A 20,623-nucleotide genomic window follows, 5' to 3' on the forward strand; every position below is an offset into this window, starting at 1 on the left:
GTTCACACAGCCCTTGTTGGACAGGCTAGGAAGGACCCATTAGTACATCATCTTATTTATTTTTACACAGTCTCTGCCAAAACTGTTGTCTAGTAGGCCCGATGTCTCTGTACCTTGCTTTATTTTTGGTCTCTTGGTGTAGATGGCTTAGCTTCTGAGGAGAGTTGAGCAGGAATTGCCCCTATATATGGGCCCTAATTGTGCCAGTGACTTCACCAGCTCCTCATATCTAACCAGAATGTGTCTGCAATGTCAAGCACTCAATTTTAATCCTGTACAGTGCTGTTGCCTCCTGCCTTTTATGACAAATGCCATCATTTGCCTCTGAGCTGTTAGGAAAGCTTTGGGGCAGACAGAAGCCACAGGGCAGCTCAAGCTGGACCTGGGATCAAAGGCAAGGGAAGGGCACCATGGGGAGTGAATTCACTGCCCTGCAGTCTATCACCTTTCCAGATGCAAAAACTGAGGAAAACAGCATCAGAAAGAGATTTAGCTCAAAGGGACAAACTGGGTTTTGTTGCAAGTAGTGGATTTCATGGTCCTCATGGAGAAGCAGGATTGCAAAATGTAGTTCACATTGTCCTGATTGTTTTCCCTTTTCCATGGACACCAGTGCATCCAATGCACCAGAATAGTGACATCCTTAGCAATGCCTGTGAAGCAGCTCCATAGTAAGAGTGACCAACATGGGGAGCAACTACCTGAGCTGCATCTGATGGCTCATGTTGGAGGTTAACTCCTTCTCTTTGACCTTGAAACATGATGACATTCTGGTGGTGGTGTGGCCTTGCCTGTGCCTTCCTTCTACTGATGGCTCTGAAAAAGTTAGGTCTGTGCTTAAGAGAAAATATTGCTAAAGGAATTTGCACTTAAGCCTTTACTTCCTCATCAGCCCCTAATACCAGACATACCAGTATATTTAGAGGTCAGTATGGCATTTTTTTCCACAGGTAATCAGCACAGTTGTAACAAACTTTCCTATGAAAATGTTTGTGTGAAGACAATTGTTTTGTTTCAAAAGGTGCATGGCGCTTGTGGCTAAAATCACCATTGATAGCAATTTTTTGTTAAGTGATACTTACTTTTTGCCTGTTTTTTTTGTTCACTTGGGGTTTTTTGTGTTTGTTTTTTTTTTTCCACAAGAAAGGCACCCCCAAAAGTTTATCAAAAAAAGACTGACCATTTCTATATATTTTTTGTTTTAAAGCAAAAAATGCCCCCCATGCCAGGAAGGTAACTTACCTGTTCTAATCATATGGAACCGTGCCCTGAAAATCAGAGAGGGAAGAGTAGTACAGAAAGATCTGTGAAGGTGCAGGAAGTTGGATTTATTGCTATTTGTGAAGCCATTTAACACTGTTCAAAGCAATTGTAGCTGGTCAATACCTCATTGGTGAACCTCGAAATATCTGCCATGTTTATCTGAGACAGCCTTCTGTAATGTATCTTCATTTGTTCTTACCTAGTGTTAACTCTTAACCCCATTTGAAAACTTTAGTCATTCACTACAGGAGCCAAAATCCTTCTCCCCCCCATGCCATGTACTGAGTGACCAACTACTACGCAGGGAGGTAAACAATTCCAGAAGTGCTTCCTTTGCCTAAGCTAACTGTTGAATAGGAACCACGCTCCTAGCAATTGGAATCACTCTGGAAACATGCCTTGAACAGACTTAAAGTTGCAGCCATTGTAATCAAGAGAACAATGGATAAGTAAGTAATTTTGGCCAGAAACCCTCCCACGTGAACTATTTTAAACTTGAAGATTGCTAAAATGAGAGATTTAATAAACTTGAAATGAAAACAGTCCCAGTAGCTGGATTAAAAAAAATATATAACAGTCTTGACTCATGCATCTAACAGTGGCTGGAAAAAATGGGTTTCAGAAATATTGTTGTTAGGTATAAGTGACTAAAGAGTACAGAAGATAATTTTTCAGAAATAGGTCTTTATTAGCAGTCTGGGTTAGAAAACTGGATGTTCACTGTGGTTTGGGTTTTCCATTGAGAAGAATAAAAAATTCTAGGTGTTCACAGGTTACAAGTTAAAAAATGATTTATTTACATTACCAAGATGAAATTGAGTTACAGTGGCTAATAGGATAAGTGTTGTGAGTTAAACATTAGAAGAGGGATATGAACCCAATTTACTGGGCAAATTAACTTTGTGAGAACACTTGAGCTGGTGCAAAGATAACAACGCCTTTAGGAGACAAACTGCCTGCCTTGCTTGTGTACTTCAGTGTTCCCCTAATGATTAAAGTTCTTTAGACAAGCTTTTTCACCAGCCCAAGGGAGCCAAAAGACATTGATAAATTTGCAACAGAAATAGAATGAAAACTGGACTTAATGCCCTAACCCTCCATATCTTAATACTCACTGAAGCAGTTCTGGTTCTTTTACTCTCTGTTACTAAAATTGCTAAAAATTGTACTTCTGCATGACATGGATGCCACTGGTTAGCAAACAGAGCTAAACAGAGTTTTCAGGACTTGAATAACAAGCCCAGAGAATCCCTTAAAAAATAATGTCCTGGAAAGCATTGGAGCAGATAGAGACTGGCCAAATTGAAGGGGAGCTGAAGCCTTTCAGCAGTGCCCATCTGAGGCAGTTCGGTTATGGACCCGACATGCATTTGGCAGGATCTCTTTCCTTTTCGATAACGAGCTGTACTCTGGTTCGCTTTGTGCTCAAGGATTTCACAGTGCTTTATACAAGTAAGATGAATGGTGTTCAGTGCCTGACTGCATACAGTCAAGGGGATCTTAACACACTTGTTAGTCCAGAAAATCATCTGCTACTTCCAGAACTGTTCAGTGTGAGAAAGGGGGATGCACTTAAATGGTGTACCCAAGGTCATGCTGCAAATTAGTAACAAGATGGGAAGCACCTTGCAAATATTCCCCTCCTGGGATCGTGGGATTGAACTGCCTACCTGAAAATAAAAGAAAGCCAGACCTCTCTCCAGTGATCAATTTAAGCCAATTTGTATTGAACAATTTGCTATGAGATTTAATTAGAAAGAAAAAAAAAAAAAAGAGAAACCTTGTAAAGCTACGCTAAACTGTGTTAACAGCATAGCTGTCATTCTTTGATGTGATGCTTTAGAGGACCTGAGGCAGAACGTGCTGTTTCTGTGCTGTTTAATAGAAATAAGGCTGTGAAACATCTTCTGATGCAAAAATCCAAGACTCTCATCAACATCTAACACTGAACCTTAAAATCACCAGACCTGAATGCATGCAGATGAGCTGTATTCGTTAATTCTAGCAGCATCTGTGCCCATTTACACCAGCTAAATATCTAGCCTAACATTCAATATAAGCAATTTTCTTGTCCCTTCCCAATTAGCTCCGTTACAGAAAATCTAATTAAATCATATCTTTTAGCAGGAACCAAGAATTCAAGAGCTACATTTTTTTAGTTAATTAAAAGCTCTTCATCTTGAACTGTTAATTTTCTGGAAAAGATATCCAGTAGTTCTCCTCTGATCCACTTTGGTTACTGAGTGAAATGGCTCATTTACTCTGAGTTAGCTCTTGAACTGTACACTTGGGCTTCAACTCTTTTGAAGAGCTTAGAAGATGATAGGAATCATAGCTGCTTTTCTCCGCACCTCTGGATAAAATCTCTTCAGGTACAGCTTGTGTTTCTTTTGGGCCCAGAGAGACATCTGGATGACCATCAGGAAAGCAAAAATGCCCACTACCAAGGTAAAAGAAAAAAAAAAAGAAAAAAAAAAGGGATCATGTGTCTTCTTGCAATGTCTGTTTCTGTGAGTACAAGAGGGTTTATGGAAGACTCCAGTCTCTTCTGCAGACAGAGAGAAGTTAACTCTGCCCCTGCTCTCAGCCTTGCAGTTGTTGATATACCATAGCCTGAGGCTCAGCCTCCGCACCAGAACTCACACAGATGATGTTCACGTCTATTAGACACACCCTGTACACCTGTGACTTCACCATAAATCACAAGGCCTCCTTAGGCATAGTGCTGTCTCAACACAGAATCACCCACGGCCTCTGTCAACTATTTTTCTGGTTTGTTTTTGGTCTATAACACTTCTTCGTTTTTACTTCTGGCTCCCAATTATAACAGGAGGCTGTGTTGTAACTTCCTGTTGCATCGAGGGAGAACTTGGCCCTGGAGCAAGCACGCAGTACGTGTACAAACAGATTTAGCTGTCTGGCAGCAAGATCTCACAATGCTTAACACCTATAGATGCCCGGGCCCCTGCTGTGGTTGTCAGGAGGCAGCAAGTGGTCTCTTGGGTACCTCTCCCTTTGGGCTGAGTGGCACTGATTGGAGAATACTCTTATGGGTGTTTTTTGCAAATTAATTACCCTTTCTTCCTTAAAATGAGCAGGTGGATCAGAAACATTAATTTGGCATCTGGTCAAGTTATGGTTGGGACAATTACAGCAAGGATGAGTGTGCTGCATATGGTGCTGCTCCCTGCCCTCATAAATGCAGCCCTACAGGGTCCCCAGACTTTCAGGTCATTTCCATACCAGAGCATAAAGCACAAAAATGTAGTATATTTTCAAACAAAATTAAAAGTTTAATTTTTGCGTGATGCATTTTAATCCACTTCTGAAATTCCTTTCTTCTTCATTTGTAAACCATATGGGGCTACTTTTTGCAAATAGCTTTTATGGGTTTCTATTTTGGAATGCAAAAATAATTAAAAAGTGAATGTTTTGGAGAGCTCAGTCCCAGGGACCATATTTGTATGGGTATTTAGGTCTCTAAGGAAAGAACTGAGCAAGAGCTGCAAACGCTACTACGCAGGCTGCTGTTACGAGCTGGCTGCCTGATATAAGCAAATAAGCAAACAGGGAAATGCTACCAGGAACGCTTGTCTGTCCTTTTTTGAAATACTAAGTACATCTGTTTTCCTTTCCCTATTAGATGTGTTATTCCAGATTTATAATGCAAAGAAATTTTGCTATATCAAAAATGATTGATTGTAAATGAAGAATACTGATTTTTTAATTCTAAATTTCAAAGTCTGTTTTCACTGTGGAAACAGAAGAAAAAACAGTATGTCACAAAAAGCTGGTTTTGACAAAAATACAGTGTTGCGGTAGTGTTCATGCTCTCTGCAGCTTTTGAGGGTAGCACTTTGAGGGTTTATAGAGTAAGTCATAGGGACCCTTTGATGGCTGTATTTCATATGGCATAAATTTTTTGGCAAATCTTATATTTCCAGAATTCACTCCTGCAAACAAAAATTTAGAGGCTATCTTCATTCTGTTTCAAGCTTACCTGGCAGGGTTTGTGTCATCACTGCGAAACTAATCCAAGACCCAACCTGTTGCAAAGAAAAAGGCATTGTTAATTGTATACTTTACGTAAAGCAAAAGGGCAAGTTTTCAAAAGTGACCACTTCCCCAAAAGCTCCCCCTGGCAGAAAAGCAAGATACTCATAATAGAAATGGCAGAGGAAAAGTAGCTAGAAAGGGACCCCCCAATGTGCTGGATGGGGGTGAAGAGATGGGTGGTAAACCCTTGGATCACTGGGGAATCTGTAGAATATACACGAAAGTCGTGATGCTGATGTGAGGGAAGAGAAGGGTCTGGTGGAGAAACATTGCGGGAGCAAGGAGGCTCTGACATACGAACATAACGATTGATGTGCAGGGGGAAGAGTGTGGAGGCACTGCAGATTTTCTGCAGGCAAAATCTGAAACACAATAACCACCTACCCTTTGCGTATAAGCAGAAGAAAGTCATGTACCTCGTACGTATAGTTGGGACAGGAAACCAGCAAGAAGAGCCACGTGAAGGGGTTGTAGGTTGGACTTGGAAAACAGGCTTTACTTCCTTTATGAAAGGAAGAAAAATAAAAAGAAAAGAAGGGAAAAAAAAAGCAAACAGACAAAACCAGTTTGAATACAGGGAGGGATACTGAGCCTTATCACACCTTGCTTATGCAACACCCATCCCCTTGGCCAGTGCCCTCAGTTTTTTACAACTTGTTAAAAAGTTTCAGTGAAATCTTTTGAGACAGCAAAAGCTGCATTTGTCCTAGTGAGAATGCTGCTTAGCGAGCCATGTATCAGTTTTTACAGGAGAGGTCTGGCACATCCAAAGGATGCAACCTTTGGTCAGAGGAAGAGAAAGACAAGTAGTTTAATGCGGACTAGCCTGCAGGCAAGGGCTAAGGGCATTCTTCTGGAATGTAAAGGATGCAGCTGTATCTTATTCAGCCTGACTCATGAATCTGAACCTGTCCCCTCTTGCGTCCTCATCCTTCATCCCAGGGTATCACCGCAAAACAACTCCAGAGCTAACAGCATGACTCTCTACAGCCACTGATAACGCTCACGCAAAATGCCACATATGCAACACTTCATTTTTAAGTTCTGGCAACAATGCTATCTTTAATACTTATAGGCACTGAGAACACTGATTAATTATTTGGCTCCTGCTGCTTTTAAACTGAATTAGGCCCCTTGCAACAAACACCATAAGCACCTGCCTAACCATAGTACATCAAAATCTTTCCAGAATAGAAACTGACTTCAGCATGTGAAGTTGATCATACTGTGGTGAAGTATTTTCTTGAATAGGGTGTTATAAGGCAAAATTATACTATTATTATCTGAAAAATATATTTTACTTTCTACTATATATAGTATAACTTTTATTCTCATGGTACAAAAGAAAACCCATGCTTGGAGCAGCCTTTTAAGAGCACACATATACACTGATATTTGTGCAGCTATTAATGAGTCTGTCTTTTTCTATTTGTACGTGTGTGTATATATCTTTGCATGAGATGCACGTATATAAAACTCTGCAATCTAGTTTAAAAGTTTCTGAAACTTATTTAAAATTGAATCTTCTGTTGTCAGTCAACGGGATGCTTTAGAGAACTTCTGTGTTTAAATCCATATTTAAATTGCAGTTGTGTATAATTAAGATGAATTTGCTATAAGCTTTGTAACAACAACAGTCTTGCTAATGTTTCCTTGTCACCACTTTTATTTTGAAGATGTTATACCAATGGCATGGTACCTACTTCATCTTTCTTTATTCTGTGGATCTAGATACATAAATTACTGTGTACCAGCAGAAGATGGATAGGTTAAAGCACACTTCAGTCTTAAATAGACAAACAGGAAACAAAGACAGACCTGAATGATTTTGGTGAGCTAAAGCTACGTTGATAAAGTGATTTCCAGCTTCACACATCTGCAAGATATTAAAAACATATTGTCAGTTTTACGCCTAAAATGCTGCGGTAACTGCGTTGCAGTGCATAACCAGAATCCCCTCGTTACAGCTTAGTCTCTAACCAGAAAATATGTACTCTGAAACAACTCTCCCATGGGAAATACATTCTGTGATCTTTGCCAAGTGTCCAGTGAGCACCATGGGCACAGCCTGGGTGAATGACCAGCATGTGCAACATGCTTTGGTCTGGGGAGACCAGAGAGACTCCTTGAGGTCTAGGAAATTTAGCAAGATGCTTTTCTGAACTGATCATCATCAGGATTTGGTTTGAATCTGACCTGCAAAGGAGCAGATGAAGAGTTGACTAATGGTTTTGTAAAATGTGACATTTTACAGTCATTTGAGTTAATGTGCCTACCTACCCTCTTCGTACATACACTTCCAAAGGTGTTCAGTGTGACACCTTTGTTACGCCGGTTACAGAGCACAGTCACCATTTCTCTAGGTAAGTCACAGAGGAAGGAGAAATAGGGTGAACAAACAGGCAGTGGTTCTCTGAAGGGCAGACTGGGTGAATGGATAGTAGTCGGGAACTGATAAATGAAAGGAGCTGTTGTTATATTATATTCCTGGTTCTGCTACTCTCTGGTGATGCCATTTCCAGCCCTCACCAAACTCTCAAACTTGGTCTTTAATATTTAGATGGTTTAAATCTTTGGAAGAGCTACCACGTCTCCCTACTTGGTTATACAGCATGTAGTACGAGGTGATTTCAGATTTGCTTGTGGCTTTCAGTACTTCATCAATTACAACTACTATAGAATCAAAACCAATTAGTACCCATATTTAAAGTGGGAACCTGTAGGAAAACCAGTTTCAATTCCTGAGAAAGAAAGCCTGTCAGTACAACAATATAATTTTATATTTTTCGTATTTCCCCTGCTTTATGAAGAAAACCTAAATACTCTATATATTTCGGTCTCAGAGCAAATTGAACTTTTTAAATTATTTTCCAGTTTTGAAGACTCATTTCTCCTCTTCAGTTGAAAAAAAAATGCAGTGTTAAAAAGTTGTGTTTTCTTATATCATTTGTAAGTCTAGATTTTGCATGGCTGGAAAAATTAAGAAATTAAAATAAAAATGAAGAGTGCTAAAACCTAGAGATGTTAAAAGTGTAAAGTCCCAAAATTAATACAGAAAAAAAGAAATATGATTGTAATTTTTTAAAGCCAATTCTGAAATTCATCCATAAGAAACTTCAATTAAAACTAATTGGAAGGAATATGTAACTTCATTTTATAATGGAATGTGCTATTATCTGACAGAACATTGTAGAGAGCATTGCAGAAGAATTTTCTGCTTTTTGGCAGAGAGATTTCTGTGGTTTTTGTTAGGAAAGTTTAAATCAGTTCTATTGGCAAAGCGGTTATTCTGCATGGATGTGTAGTCATGGGTCAAATCCTTCAGTACTTTTATGTTTTTTAATTACAACTAACTGGCTGTCATCTATCATAAACACCAGATGTAAAATGCTAAATAGCCAGAAAAGGAAATTCTATTATAAAATATCATATCAGAAGCTATAATTCTAGCCATAGCAATAGAAGTAATTTTAATTTACGTGCTTCCAGTTATGACCGAGGAACATGACGGTTTCTGATTACTATTATTTTAAAGAAAATTTTTCAAAGTTAAAAGTGTTTTTGTGAAACACTATACATACCGAAATGTGCTACGCCCATACTATTGTGGAGCAAGAGAGGTTAACGTAGTTAACACCTACTAACTCTATAATCAGTTCTAACTAAAACAAGCAAAGGGCATTTCTGCAGGGATTTTTATTGGCTTACCTTTGACTCCGCAGCTGCATCCTGCTGTAATTAGCTCTTATGTCTCTCTTTAGAAATGTGGCTGCTAATGCTCTATATCAAGAAGTACTGCTAAATGTAAGCTAGTCCTTAGTCAGTGTCTCAGATATAATATAAAATACGGGGCAGTGGGGAACAGCAGAAAGAAGGCTTACAATATTTATGATGGTAAAATACTGAAGTCTACATACTGTTCCCCCTCTTTATATTCCATGTGTACCCTATGCGAAAAACGTCCCTGCAAAGCTTAGAGTCATTTCTCTAAATATGACAATCTTTCAAAAGGGCCTGCTGACATTCTTCAAATTACTCAGCACTGTTGTTTATGGCAGCTGCAGACACATACACTTAAATCAGGATACGTAATAAAGACAAGCCTTAAAAGAGGGGGAAAAAATAAACCTCCCAAATATTTTACTCATATGCTTTAGAAACCTGTAAAACCAGCTTCAAATTATTTTATTTTGCATGTTGCTCTTTTAAATTCATTGTGTGGGAACCTGCCAGAACAAGGTCTGAAAGGGAAGTGTTTTGAGTTTCTATGGGTAGGAAGTTCTCAAAACACCTGCAAGAATTCAGACCACAGAGCAGGTGCAGATGCAGGTCTGAAGGGGATGGCCATATTTTATAGCAAATACCCCCACAGGACTCTCTGCTTGATGGCAGCATTTTCCATAGGAGTTATAGCAGAGCATGTTACATTGAGGAGAGGAAGGATGTTTCATCAGAGAAAGAGGCTTTTTCTATGCAGAGATTTTGATGAGGACTAGTCTTACTGGTAGCACTGAATATTCAGGCAAGCCGTTTGCTTGGTTTCAGGTAATCCCTGAGGCTGGGAAGGGCACAGACAGTAAGGCTCCGGGCACACCACTGCCGACCGCTGCCACAACCTCCTGTTGCCGCAGTGCAAGATTATTGTTTTCAGCTAGAAATCCTAATTGAGTATGTGAACTACTTCATAGGAGTATTTTGCTCGTCTTCGCTATACCTTGTTAGGGCAGGAAAAGCTGAGCACTGCACAGCCAACCCCCGGTGACAAACACTACCAAAACCATGATCTTTAAGGGCCCTGATTTACAAAAGCATTTAAATATTGCCAAGGAGTTGTTTGAGTGTTTTTCTGAATAGTGTTTGCCTGAAGGATCCTAGACATGTTACTGTCCTGTCTTCTTGTTATACTTCTGGAAGCTGTTCTATATATGATTTTCAAAGAGGCTGACTGTTTGGCTACTAACCCATGCTTGCTTGGGTAAGTCAACACTCAGCATGTCCAAGTGCAATGCCTACAGAGGATGGAAAGGAATATATATTCTCATGTGAGAATTTCTTACCAAGCCTCTGTCTCACTATATGATTATGTTCATTCAGACATCAGGCTCGGTAGTCTCAGATGTCATTTGTCACCTGTGCTTTCCCTTGGCTTAACCCACTTTGCCAGGGGATGTTTTTATTGTTTTTAATAGCTGTTGAGGATAAGTCATTCAGGGTACACAATGCTATTGCAGAGTCTGCTTAGGATGGAATTCTTTGGTGTTTTAAAAATGGCAAGTTCCAATCTGTCTAAATATTATTATTTTTACACGATCATGAATAGTAATGATGCTGATAATGTTCTCACAGCTCTCAGACACAGTACTTCAGTTAAGCTCTGTATAGGTAAATAGCACCAGACAACTTTCTGGCCTAGAAAACTTAATAGATTATCAGTAAATCCAGTCAAAGGACACAGGGCTGTGGGCGTAGAGATACATACACACACAAATGCATAGCAGCATTACTGCATTTTGCTAAATCATGAGTTACTCCTATTCCACAATCATTAATTAAACTTTTTTTTTGTACGTACCAGAAAGGCAAGGGCAGCAGGAGAAACTTGTCTGTGGCCAAATGCTAGAAAACAGGATGAAACTGTAAATTGCATTTTACAGTATGCACGTGGTTTGCTGTGGGTGAAATTAATCTAGTGCTGAGCAACAGAAATACTTCTTTCCTGACAGGCTCTGCAGACATAATGGATATTATCACACACAATATGAAGACAATGCAGATAGTAACAGCACTCTACAAATGCCAGTCTCTTCACCACTGATCTCAAGACAGTTTTCACCTAATTTTTTCTTGTATTTGTCGGCTTCATATATCCAAGTGCTTTGTCAAAGAAGCTGGTGGTATTAAATTCCTTGGAAAGGCAAGGGGAGGGATGAAGTGAAAGTCAGTACCAGAACCAGACTGGGAATCACAGCCTTGAGCATAGGCCCTTCTACGTCCGTAAGCAGAGAACCCAAGACATAACTCATCCACTACATCATTTATTTTTTTTTTAAAGTAGTGACGCTTTACTATTTAGCCACTATCTGCCTCACAGTCTCACCATGCAAGAAATATATTTAGCCTTTGCAATTTTTGCCTGCCCTTTGCCTGGCCTCTTCTTTTTGCTGCTGTCCCCAGACCACAGTAGTGCTGTATGATGTTCACTTCCAATGGTTTACAGTTCTCAAGTAAACCTTGGTCGTGGCTGAGGGGCACAAACCATGTGTATAGACCTCACTTCCCTGACCAATTCTCATTGAGCCTTTACTTTTGAGAACCGTTTTACTCTGGCTGGCACATGACTCCTCTGTGCTGCCAAAGGCATGCGCTAAAACTCCTCAGAACAACCAGCACATGTCAACATGTCAGTATGTAGGTGCTAAGCAGGCGCTGTTCGTGGGCCCTTCGTCAGCCTGATTTAATGTACCGCTCCTACATAGCATTCTGTAACTACCTGTTTGCTTTTCTTTACCTGTCCGCAGACCAGCCACCTCTGGGCACGGCTGTGGAGGTCACCTGCTCCTGCATCCAAAACAAACCATCAATGTTTTACTGATCCAGCTAACTACGCCAGAGGGCTGGTGACCTCCAGCATTAGACCCATGTACCTATAATTGTCATTTTAAGGCAGTGGCAAGCAATTAGAAGTACTTCTTCTGAATGCTTTCTGTGTTGGAAAGCTGTGTCTTGAAGAAATGGTTTCCTCTATAAAGAAGCTGCACCTACTGATCTGATGGCCCAGACTGCTAAAAAATGTGTCTAGGGAAGTTTCAACATTGTTGCAGTGTTACTGCTAAAGCCACACCAAATTCAACTGTCTTTCAATAAATCGCATCATTATGAAACAGAACTTCTGTGTTATTTTGAAAAGAAAGCAAGTGCTATGTAGGAGAAAGTTTTGATTGACAAAAATCAGCAATTTAGCTGAGTGTAAATAAAAACAGCAAAATAAATCCTTTGTTCCTAAAGCTTATAGATAAGTATAAGATGCAGAGGGAAAGAAAGATTAAGGTGTAGCAAGGAAAGTAAAGTAGTAGGAAACAAAACTTATGACAATTATGCTCAAAAGAAGCAAAAGTTCAAAGAGCAAACAAGAAGAAAAAAATCAAGAAGAAACAGCAGTGCAACAATAAAATATGATGAAACAACATGATGAATGAAATCTGGAAGTGAAAGCATAGGACTTTTTTTTTTTCATTTTCATCAGCAGTATCTGGTTGACTCTTACTAGTTTCAACAAAAATAAATTAAAATTAAAAAATCTTAATTTTCATGAAAAGCATGTATCTTTAGCAAATAAGTATCTCCTTCAAGAAAATGCAGCCAGCTCTAGTTCTCTCCTGGCATTCATAATACAAATATTGTGAAGATGAGCAAAACACGTCGATCTTTGTGTTTTCTCCACTTGGCCAATATTTCTAGCGCATAAAACTGGACAGCGAATGACCATCTCTGAACAGGAACGTACATTCAGTGGCACAGCAGGAGTGCCTCCCGCACAACAGTCTTCCTTCTGACACAGAGTAAAGGCTAGTCTCTGGCTAGATTAGGCGCATGATCTCAGGTGGGGGCCACCTTTTGATTTCGGGGGATTTAAAGTTGCATAAACTTTTTAAAACCAAGGTCACTTTTGTGTTCTGCTTATACATACATGGTGGCGTATATCGTGGATGGTTGATGTAGTATGCAATCCAGGAAGTGAAGCCCCAGTAAAAGGCACAGCCCTGGAACGGACAAAAGATACTTTTTGTTGTTGTTGTTAGAAAGGGCGATAAGTAAGTACAAACCATAACTTCATAAACATAAATTCTAGTAAGTGCAAAACCCAGATGACCACTGAAAGACTTTGCAGTAGTTTCTAGAGTCACAAAATGTAGATCTTTTTAAGACGCTATGAAGCCACTAAAAATAAAAAAATAAAAGGAAGCACAATGTAGATTGTTGGATTGTGTCCAATGTGTTTTATGCCTGCTGCAGGAACTTATGTTTGTTTTCTCCTTGTTTGATTTTACTGCTGAAGGGCACATTTCTCTGAGTTGTACTGCTAAAAGTCTAGGGCTGGTTAAAACAGCTGAGCTGTTACTATACCTTAAACTCATCATTTCTAAGCAAGATAGAGCTAGCTGAACAGAATGCTAAAACAGCGGAGACGACAGAGAGTAAAACTGAATAGGCCTGATTTAACCCTGGCAAAAAAAAAAAACAAAACCAAAAACAAAAACAAAAAACCACGCAGTTCCTATAAAGGTACTTGAGCTGCACACTGCACCTACTCCCATGGATCCAGCCCCACTCCATCCTCTTGTTAAAGAGCAGCACTCGAGCAGCCTTTGCTTGGTGATTGGAGCTGTGGGCTTGGGAAAGCCCAGGCAGAGATAATGTAATCATGTTCTTGCTCTGTGTAGGGGTCACTGCTCCCATCCTTTGTGCAAGGGGAAAATAAAACCCACCAGCCAACCAATGAAACCATCCTGGAGACCGGACAAAGCCTTTCTATGCGTCCAAGTTAAGGGTCCCATGCTCAGCACCTTCTCAGGAAGAGCAGGGTGCTGGGACCAGCTACAGCTCCATCCCATAAGCAGGGGGCGCAAGTCAGGCTTTCTCTTTTTAATCTTTTTATGCAATGCCACTGTGGTACATATACCACAGACATGAGGGGACAACAGTAGCTGTGGATCTTTAACCCCCACATGTATGAATCACTTTGGCAATGGCACTTCTGTCCCAAAGCTCGTTACAGTATATTCCTTTTTTTTTTTCCTTTCTTTTTTTAAACACTGTGTATTGTAAAACATCTCTAGCTGTGCATCTCGTTGCCTCCTTTCTGACTGGAATCGAGTTAAGCCCCCTGTCGTGGCCATATGTTTATCCTTCACTAAAATCTTAAATGTATTTCAAAACTTTTAAAGGGAGGGTCTTCACACCACACTGAATGGGATGGGGGGTGGGGTGACACAAAATGACTGAGGTTGAGTATGTGAAATAAAAGAAAGGAAAGCCTATGAGTAATGACACACAGGTGAAATTCAGGAGGCTTTGGGAGACAGAACACTTTAGGCCAGCTCAGTGTCTTCCTTCCTGAGGCCTCCACCTATAGGAGAACATTCTTTTTTTCTACTTGTAATTAGATTTTATTTTCCTAATGCAAAGCCTGTCTCTTGCTCTCTATTTATATTGCACTGAGGAAGTGGAGTGTGATTTCTGTCAGCATTGCTAGATATTGCAGGAGCATATCTCATAATAAAATAACGTTCAGTCTGAAAAATATCCTGGGCATGACAATCAGCCCCTTGGGTGGATGAGCCAAAGTGGACATTGACATGCAGGAGCTAAAATGGACATTGATTTCCATTCATGCCCTTGGGGACATGGCCCTGAAATTCTTCCTATATTTGTCCTTTGACTAATCATAATTCCTGGAGCTAGAAAATAAATTATTTTTTATTTTTCTATCTTCTTACAAGGACAGTTTGTAGGATATAAGGATAGTCTCTCTTACACAATATAATAAACATATTGTCACCTTTATCATATTTTTCAGAGGAGTGTGCCCTCCCGAAAACTTGTGAACAAATAATGTCTCCAGAAGATGTCTGATGTAGTGTAAACAATGGCAGAAGCAGGCCAAGCTGGAAGAAAAAAAAAAAAAGGCAAATTAAGGTAAGTGAAAGATTGCTTTTTATTACTTCACGGTTTAATGTCACAAAAGGAATAAGGACTAATATTCTAAAACTGCAGAGTCACACTGAAATCATGGGATTTAAGATATTGTCTTAATTGAAGCATCTGGAACCAAAAATTAACAGAATCATTTTCAGTGTTATGCAAAGTTGCTTTCATTTTGCAGGGAAGCAACTTATCAACTTATTTTTACTAGCCTTGAATTAAAAAGAGCTCCTTGAGCTCTGAATGTGATACATAGCCCTGACAAGACATTAAAACAGGACAGCTGTGTATACAAGCAGGCATCTGCTGTGCTTTTCCAAAAGGCATCTCCCACATTTTAAGGCCACCTTAAAACTCCTGTAGGCTGTGTCTGACATTTAAAAACATTCTTAACATCTTCTGAATGGTTTCCTTGTCCTTTGCCAATTCAAGTACCTCCGTGGAGGTAGTTTGTATTTCATTTTCTTGTGGACACAAAATGAGATTTTGTTGCAAGGTTTATCCATTCTGATAGGGTTTTTTCTTGCCTGTTACAAAGAAATGAGGTAATTGTTGTAGAAATTATTATACTGGTTCTCTTTTTAGGGAGATTATGAAACAATAACAGGCATTGCTGATTTGCTTCTGAGAATGAGTCGCAGCTCACAGAGACTGAGTTTCAGAAACAAATGTCAAGAGTGGTTCCTAGTGGTATTTTATCTTGGTTACATTTACCATACTACCGGAGTCTGTCTCACTGCAAACCAATTATAAGACATCAATGAAAAGTGGTTTTCAGCATGTGAAATCCAAAACACTTTTATTATGCATCTTGCATGGTAGCCAGAGTCAAAGATTAAACAATTTCAAAGTAATTAAAGCAGAGAGGATTGAGCTAAGAAAATTTCAAACAACGACCTCTCCAAAGTCTGGAGCAAAATTCCAGCTTGCTGGGAATTTTAAAATTAATTTGGCTTAGGATGGGGACCACAGATGAACCCATTAAAGACCGGTCACTGGAAGGATTCTGCACATCCCTTGCCCGCTTAAAGGAATGTAAGCATATTGCTGGGTCTTCTGTGCTACCAGAAATGCTCCTTTGACGTGTATGAGTAAGAGAAGGAAGGCAAGTGTCTTGCAGCTCTGGATTTGAATTCAACAGTCTGTGTTCTCATTCCCAGCTCCACTAACTCCTTTAATGTCTCTCCAAGTCTCTGTTCCTCCATCTGTAAAAGGTATTATTACTCACTCTGTTTCTCTGCCGTGTAGCGGCTCCCCTGATTCTGCAATCATAGTGTGGAAAAAGTGCTGTGGGAAAGCTGTACAGTTCCTTGGGGCTTCTAGTTCCCTGTGTGCCCTCCCCCTTCCAGTGCTCCAGCTTATGCAGCCGACAGCCTTTCCTTGGTCATGTTCTGACCCGCTGCCAGGCACTAATCCACTAGAATGGAGACAATAACACTGAAGAGAAGTAAGTTCCTTAAGTGTGAAAGTTCCCAGCCTGCCTGGTGTATTAACTACCATCCTGTAGAGGGGTACAGTTGGTGGTGGCAGTGCCTCGAGCCTCCCTGACAGTTATCGTGGGTAGATGCTTGCCACTTTCTTGTCTGTAACAGTTCTTAATCCCTCCCACTGATCAGGTCTGCTTTGTTTCTTCCAGAGTTCTCAAAAAATCTTGGGAATGGCAGGGGCTGTCGAAGGTCATAAGAAGCTACGTTGGTTGGGTGTCCTCTCTTAATTGCTTTTTGGCATGCTCTTGAGTTCTAGCAGACTAAGCAGGTTGTGTTTCCTTCTGGTCAGCTCCTACCGTACTATGTCAGACCTGTTTAATTTTCCTTGTTAGCAATACTGTTCCAGTGATGGAAAGAAGCAAAGCTATTTGGTTTATATTTATATATGAGCTCTTCTGATTTGTTTCTGTACAGCTAGATACATCCTGTGCTCTTCACGGTTCTATAACAGTGGCTGAGCTCTTATTTTTATTTGTCACTTAAGTGTTTTATTTCTTAAAAGTCTTTCAAAACTTAAATAGAGAAACAATTACAGTTTGAAGAGGTAAGTTTCAAAAATCAGATCACCATTTCTGAATTCCTGTGGTACTCCTTTTGAGTTTCTCAGTTGTTCTTGACCTGACTCATGACATGCAGACCTCTCGAAATTCCTCCTTGTTATGCCTAGGTGAGAGCTGGCGTAGGGGTAGTTATTTCTGTGCTGGATGCTGGTGCTACTCATCTTATGGGTGGGAAGAGGCCGGGAGTGGGACACCTGGAGTCTTATCCTCTCTTCTCTGTCAAGTGTGACTTTGGGTTACTACCCGTTGTGTTTATTATTTCACCTTCTGTTCAGACTCTGTGTCTGGAGTGCAAACTATTTGGGGAAAATACTACGCCTCCCATCGTGACCAGGTGCAGTGACCATTGCAACTGGGATCCCATTTTTGGTTGGGTTTGAGTGCTGCTAGAATGACAAACCACTATTGGTACGAACAATCTGAAACTCCCATTGACTCTGAGACCAGGCACGCAGCCTCACACCCCCTGTAACCTCCTCAGAACTGGAAATGCAGTCTCCATCCCTCTGGCTCCTTGTCCTCCAGGAAAATAGTTCACGCAAGTGTCACTTACTGAACCACTGGGTGGCGGAAGTTCTTCGTACTTTCCATTTCATCATAAATAGTTGAGAGGCGAATGTAAAAGAGCAGATATATTAGAAGAGGCCCGGTGTATTCTGTTAGAAAAAACTAGAAATGAAAAAGAAAATAGCTGTATCAGAGTAGAAAATTGTACCAATAAAGGCACAAGAAAAAGAATACCCCTATCCACAACAGCTATTCATCCTTCAAATGTCATTTTGGCTTCATTTTGAGGACTTAAGTGGCACATCGGTTTTTGTCTGCTGTCTCTTTAGCAAAGGAGTAAAATCCATCTAGGAAATGAGAGAGAGGTTTCTGTGCAAAACATTAACCCAGCCAGGAAGGCTTCATGGAAGGTAGTCAAAATCACAGTCATCTCCTCCTTATGCTTTTGGCTTTGCCATCAGATGCCTCTTTGGAATCTAAATAACACTGAAAATCAAGGCCCAAAAGCTGAAGGCACCTTGTTTTCTGCCAGTGTTTTTTTACTATTAAGTGATACATCAGTTAAAAGCCAACCAAGCAGGACAGAAACAAACATAGCTTTGAATCCTGGTTGCTAGCAGAGTCATCTGGAAGGGAGGCATCATTGCTTGAAATTTGGTGGTGGGCAGAAGAGCAGGACCTGCCTGCCTGGTGGATGGCGCTTTGAGCCTTTGTTCAGTCACCGAGTGGGACTCCTCCCTGTGCAGGCATCAGCAGAAGTAGCCTGCGGTAGGCAGACTGGACAAGTAAGTTACCCTGTAAAACAGAAGGAAATCATTTCATCTCCTCACTGTCACTGCTGCTAGCCACAGAGAGCTGAGAGGAGGTACGGGGGCAGGGAGAGAAGGTGGAGTTATAGCACTGCCATGAGCCACCCTCAGTTTTGTGTTCTGGCTTTGGTTTGGTACAGCCTGTATTGCCTTTTGTCAGGGCACACTCTGAAGCTACAAACAGCTGGAGGAAGTAAAATGTGGTTAGAGTGATGTGAGGTCTGGATTTGATCATCTGTCCCAACTGGAATGAATCTCAGAATAATAGGGAAATGGTGTTGTACTACATGTTTATGTATCTAACACTATGATTTCTGTGCTCCATTTAGACTCTGCATGATCCCAAGAGTGGTCGTGTGTGTGTGTGTATGAAAACTTTTAATCAAGGAGTGTCTAAGAGCCCACATTGTTGTGGAACACACCACAGCCAAGGGCTTATTAGAGTTTGTCCTAATAGCAGTTGTATGGCTCTCTTCCTAACTGTGAGCCCGCTGTGTTAGGCACTGCAAACACTGTAAGAGACAGCCTCCACTATTAAAACCTAATACACTAAATATAGACAATGGTGGTAGAGGAGGCAGAGGTGCACGTAATATGGTCCAGGCAGGTCAGTGTAAGAGCTAGGAATGAGCTGCTTTCTTCACTGTAGCTTTTCCTCTCAGTCATGAGTTGCACCAAAAAATACACCCGTAACTGCCAGCTTTTATCATCTGTTTGGCATAAGCATATTGGAAGCTGCCAGGAAAATTTGGCAGGACATAGCACCAAGTTGTGGTTACTTGTTGCTGCACCAAATGTTCCCCCCTTTATCCCATTTTCAGATGTTGAAAGGAGAAGGAGAACTTCACAATTTAGTAAAAAAATTCCAGTCTCTATGTAACAGCCAAAGCTAGTAACCACATGATTCCTGAAACCCTGTGACTGGGTGAGGAGGTGTTTTTGTTGTAGGAAGGTGGATGCAGAGCCTCCCATCAGAGCAATTCAGAGAAGCACCTGAGAGCACCAAGAGCAGTTCTTGAGTTGACATTTCTGGGGGTGAGCAGCATCAGCATGCTTAGGGTACTTTACAGGCCAGGGACAAGGTCCCATCTTATCTGTGTGTCAGTCACATCCAACACAAAGCATTAATCACCCATGCGGAGGCAGGCGGTCCAGGGTCAGCTGTGAGATTTGCAATCAAAGTAGGTATTGTCTGGCAGGCAGGACTGTATTTGCCTTTGTCATAACTGTGGCACACTGCTAGAATATAGCCAAGATCAGTAGCATTCTGTTTTAGAGGATGACGTTCAACTTGCTGTAGTGGTTTGGGGTTATTTTTTACATTTTGGGTGAGTTTCAGTCTGTTTCCCCCTGTTGCATCTCCCATGCTGCAACCTCTGCTCTCCTTCTCTGTCCCATTGATTTTAAACTCAACAAAAATGAAAAGTGAACTCCAGAAAGGCAGGCAGAGAAACTGCTAAAAATCTCACAGGTTCAAACAGGTGGAAGGGAAAGTAGTCTTAACACAAAATTACAATTGGTTCTAACCATTGGCAGTCAAAGGCAAGCACCATTCTTTTACTGTTGATTCTTAATGAATATATGCAATTCAGCCTACCTAGTATCCTCATGCTCATCCTATAGTTGACTAATTGCTGGGCTTGTGGAGTTATTAGTTGTGGAATTGTGGTAAGGATCAGTTCAACCTATGATTTTTACAGATGCTCAAATAAACTACAAAACTACTAAGATACTAGTTCCTGCTGTCATATCCTGTAAAAATAATAAACAAATTTTAAACAATCCTGAAAATAATAACATTGTATCTTGTAGTTTCTAGACAAAAGAAATACCATTTCTGTAAAAACCAGAAAAGTGATAATTTAAAACACAGAGCATTTTTCTTCAGCAAATTTGTAAAAAATATCCAATATTTAGAAGTAAATTACTTTTTCTTTACCATCTTGTGGGCCTGCCTAGATTATTTTAGTGCAGCCAAATATGGTGGATCTGCCACACTGGACACTTTTAACATTCGCTGGACAGGGTGCTGGGCCATCTTGTCTAGACTGCGCTCTTCCCAGAAAGGTTGGACTAGATGATCCCTGAGGTCCCTTCCAACCTGGGATTCTGGGATCCTGTGATAGTAAACACTAAGATATTTTCCTGGAGGAGCATTACACCTCCATTACAACGTGGATAGCTCAACAAAATTTAACTGTTGAGCTCATCATTAACTCACTGAAGCAAGAAAAGGAGA

General features: G+C 40.5%; 1 protein-coding gene and 1 long non-coding RNA gene across 3 annotated transcripts in view; one reads left to right on the forward strand and one right to left on the reverse strand.

Annotated features, from left to right (window-relative positions):
* Positions 1–20,623, forward strand: part of LOC142056187 (uncharacterized) — a 140,676-nt gene that overhangs the window by 52,813 nt on the left and 67,240 nt on the right. Inside the window, exon 2 of the long non-coding RNA XR_012660254.1 lies at positions 14,897–15,015. This is a non-coding gene — a long non-coding RNA (uncharacterized LOC142056187). The remainder of the gene's footprint in view (positions 1–14,896; positions 15,016–20,623) is intronic.
* Positions 25–20,623, reverse strand: part of TECRL (trans-2,3-enoyl-CoA reductase like) — a 77,418-nt gene continuing 56,819 nt past the window's right edge. For both annotated transcript variants that reach the window (XM_075090575.1, XM_075090574.1), the window contains 8 exons: positions 17,622–17,737; positions 14,879–14,984; positions 13,007–13,079; positions 10,892–10,935; positions 7,138–7,195; positions 5,736–5,821; positions 5,264–5,309; positions 25–3,703 (listed from right to left, as the gene is read on the reverse strand). In XM_075090575.1, the coding sequence (XP_074946676.1) occupies positions 3,576–3,703; positions 5,264–5,309; positions 5,736–5,821; positions 7,138–7,195; positions 10,892–10,935; positions 13,007–13,079; positions 14,879–14,984; positions 17,622–17,737 (657 nt within the window). In that variant the 3' untranslated portion in view covers positions 25–3,575. The remainder of the gene's footprint in view (positions 3,704–5,263; positions 5,310–5,735; positions 5,822–7,137; positions 7,196–10,891; positions 10,936–13,006; positions 13,080–14,878; positions 14,985–17,621; positions 17,738–20,623) is intronic.

Source organism: Phalacrocorax aristotelis, chromosome 4 (assembly GCF_949628215.1).
Source record: "Phalacrocorax aristotelis chromosome 4, bGulAri2.1, whole genome shotgun sequence".
Taxonomy (NCBI): Eukaryota; Metazoa; Chordata; class Aves; order Suliformes; family Phalacrocoracidae; genus Phalacrocorax; species Phalacrocorax aristotelis.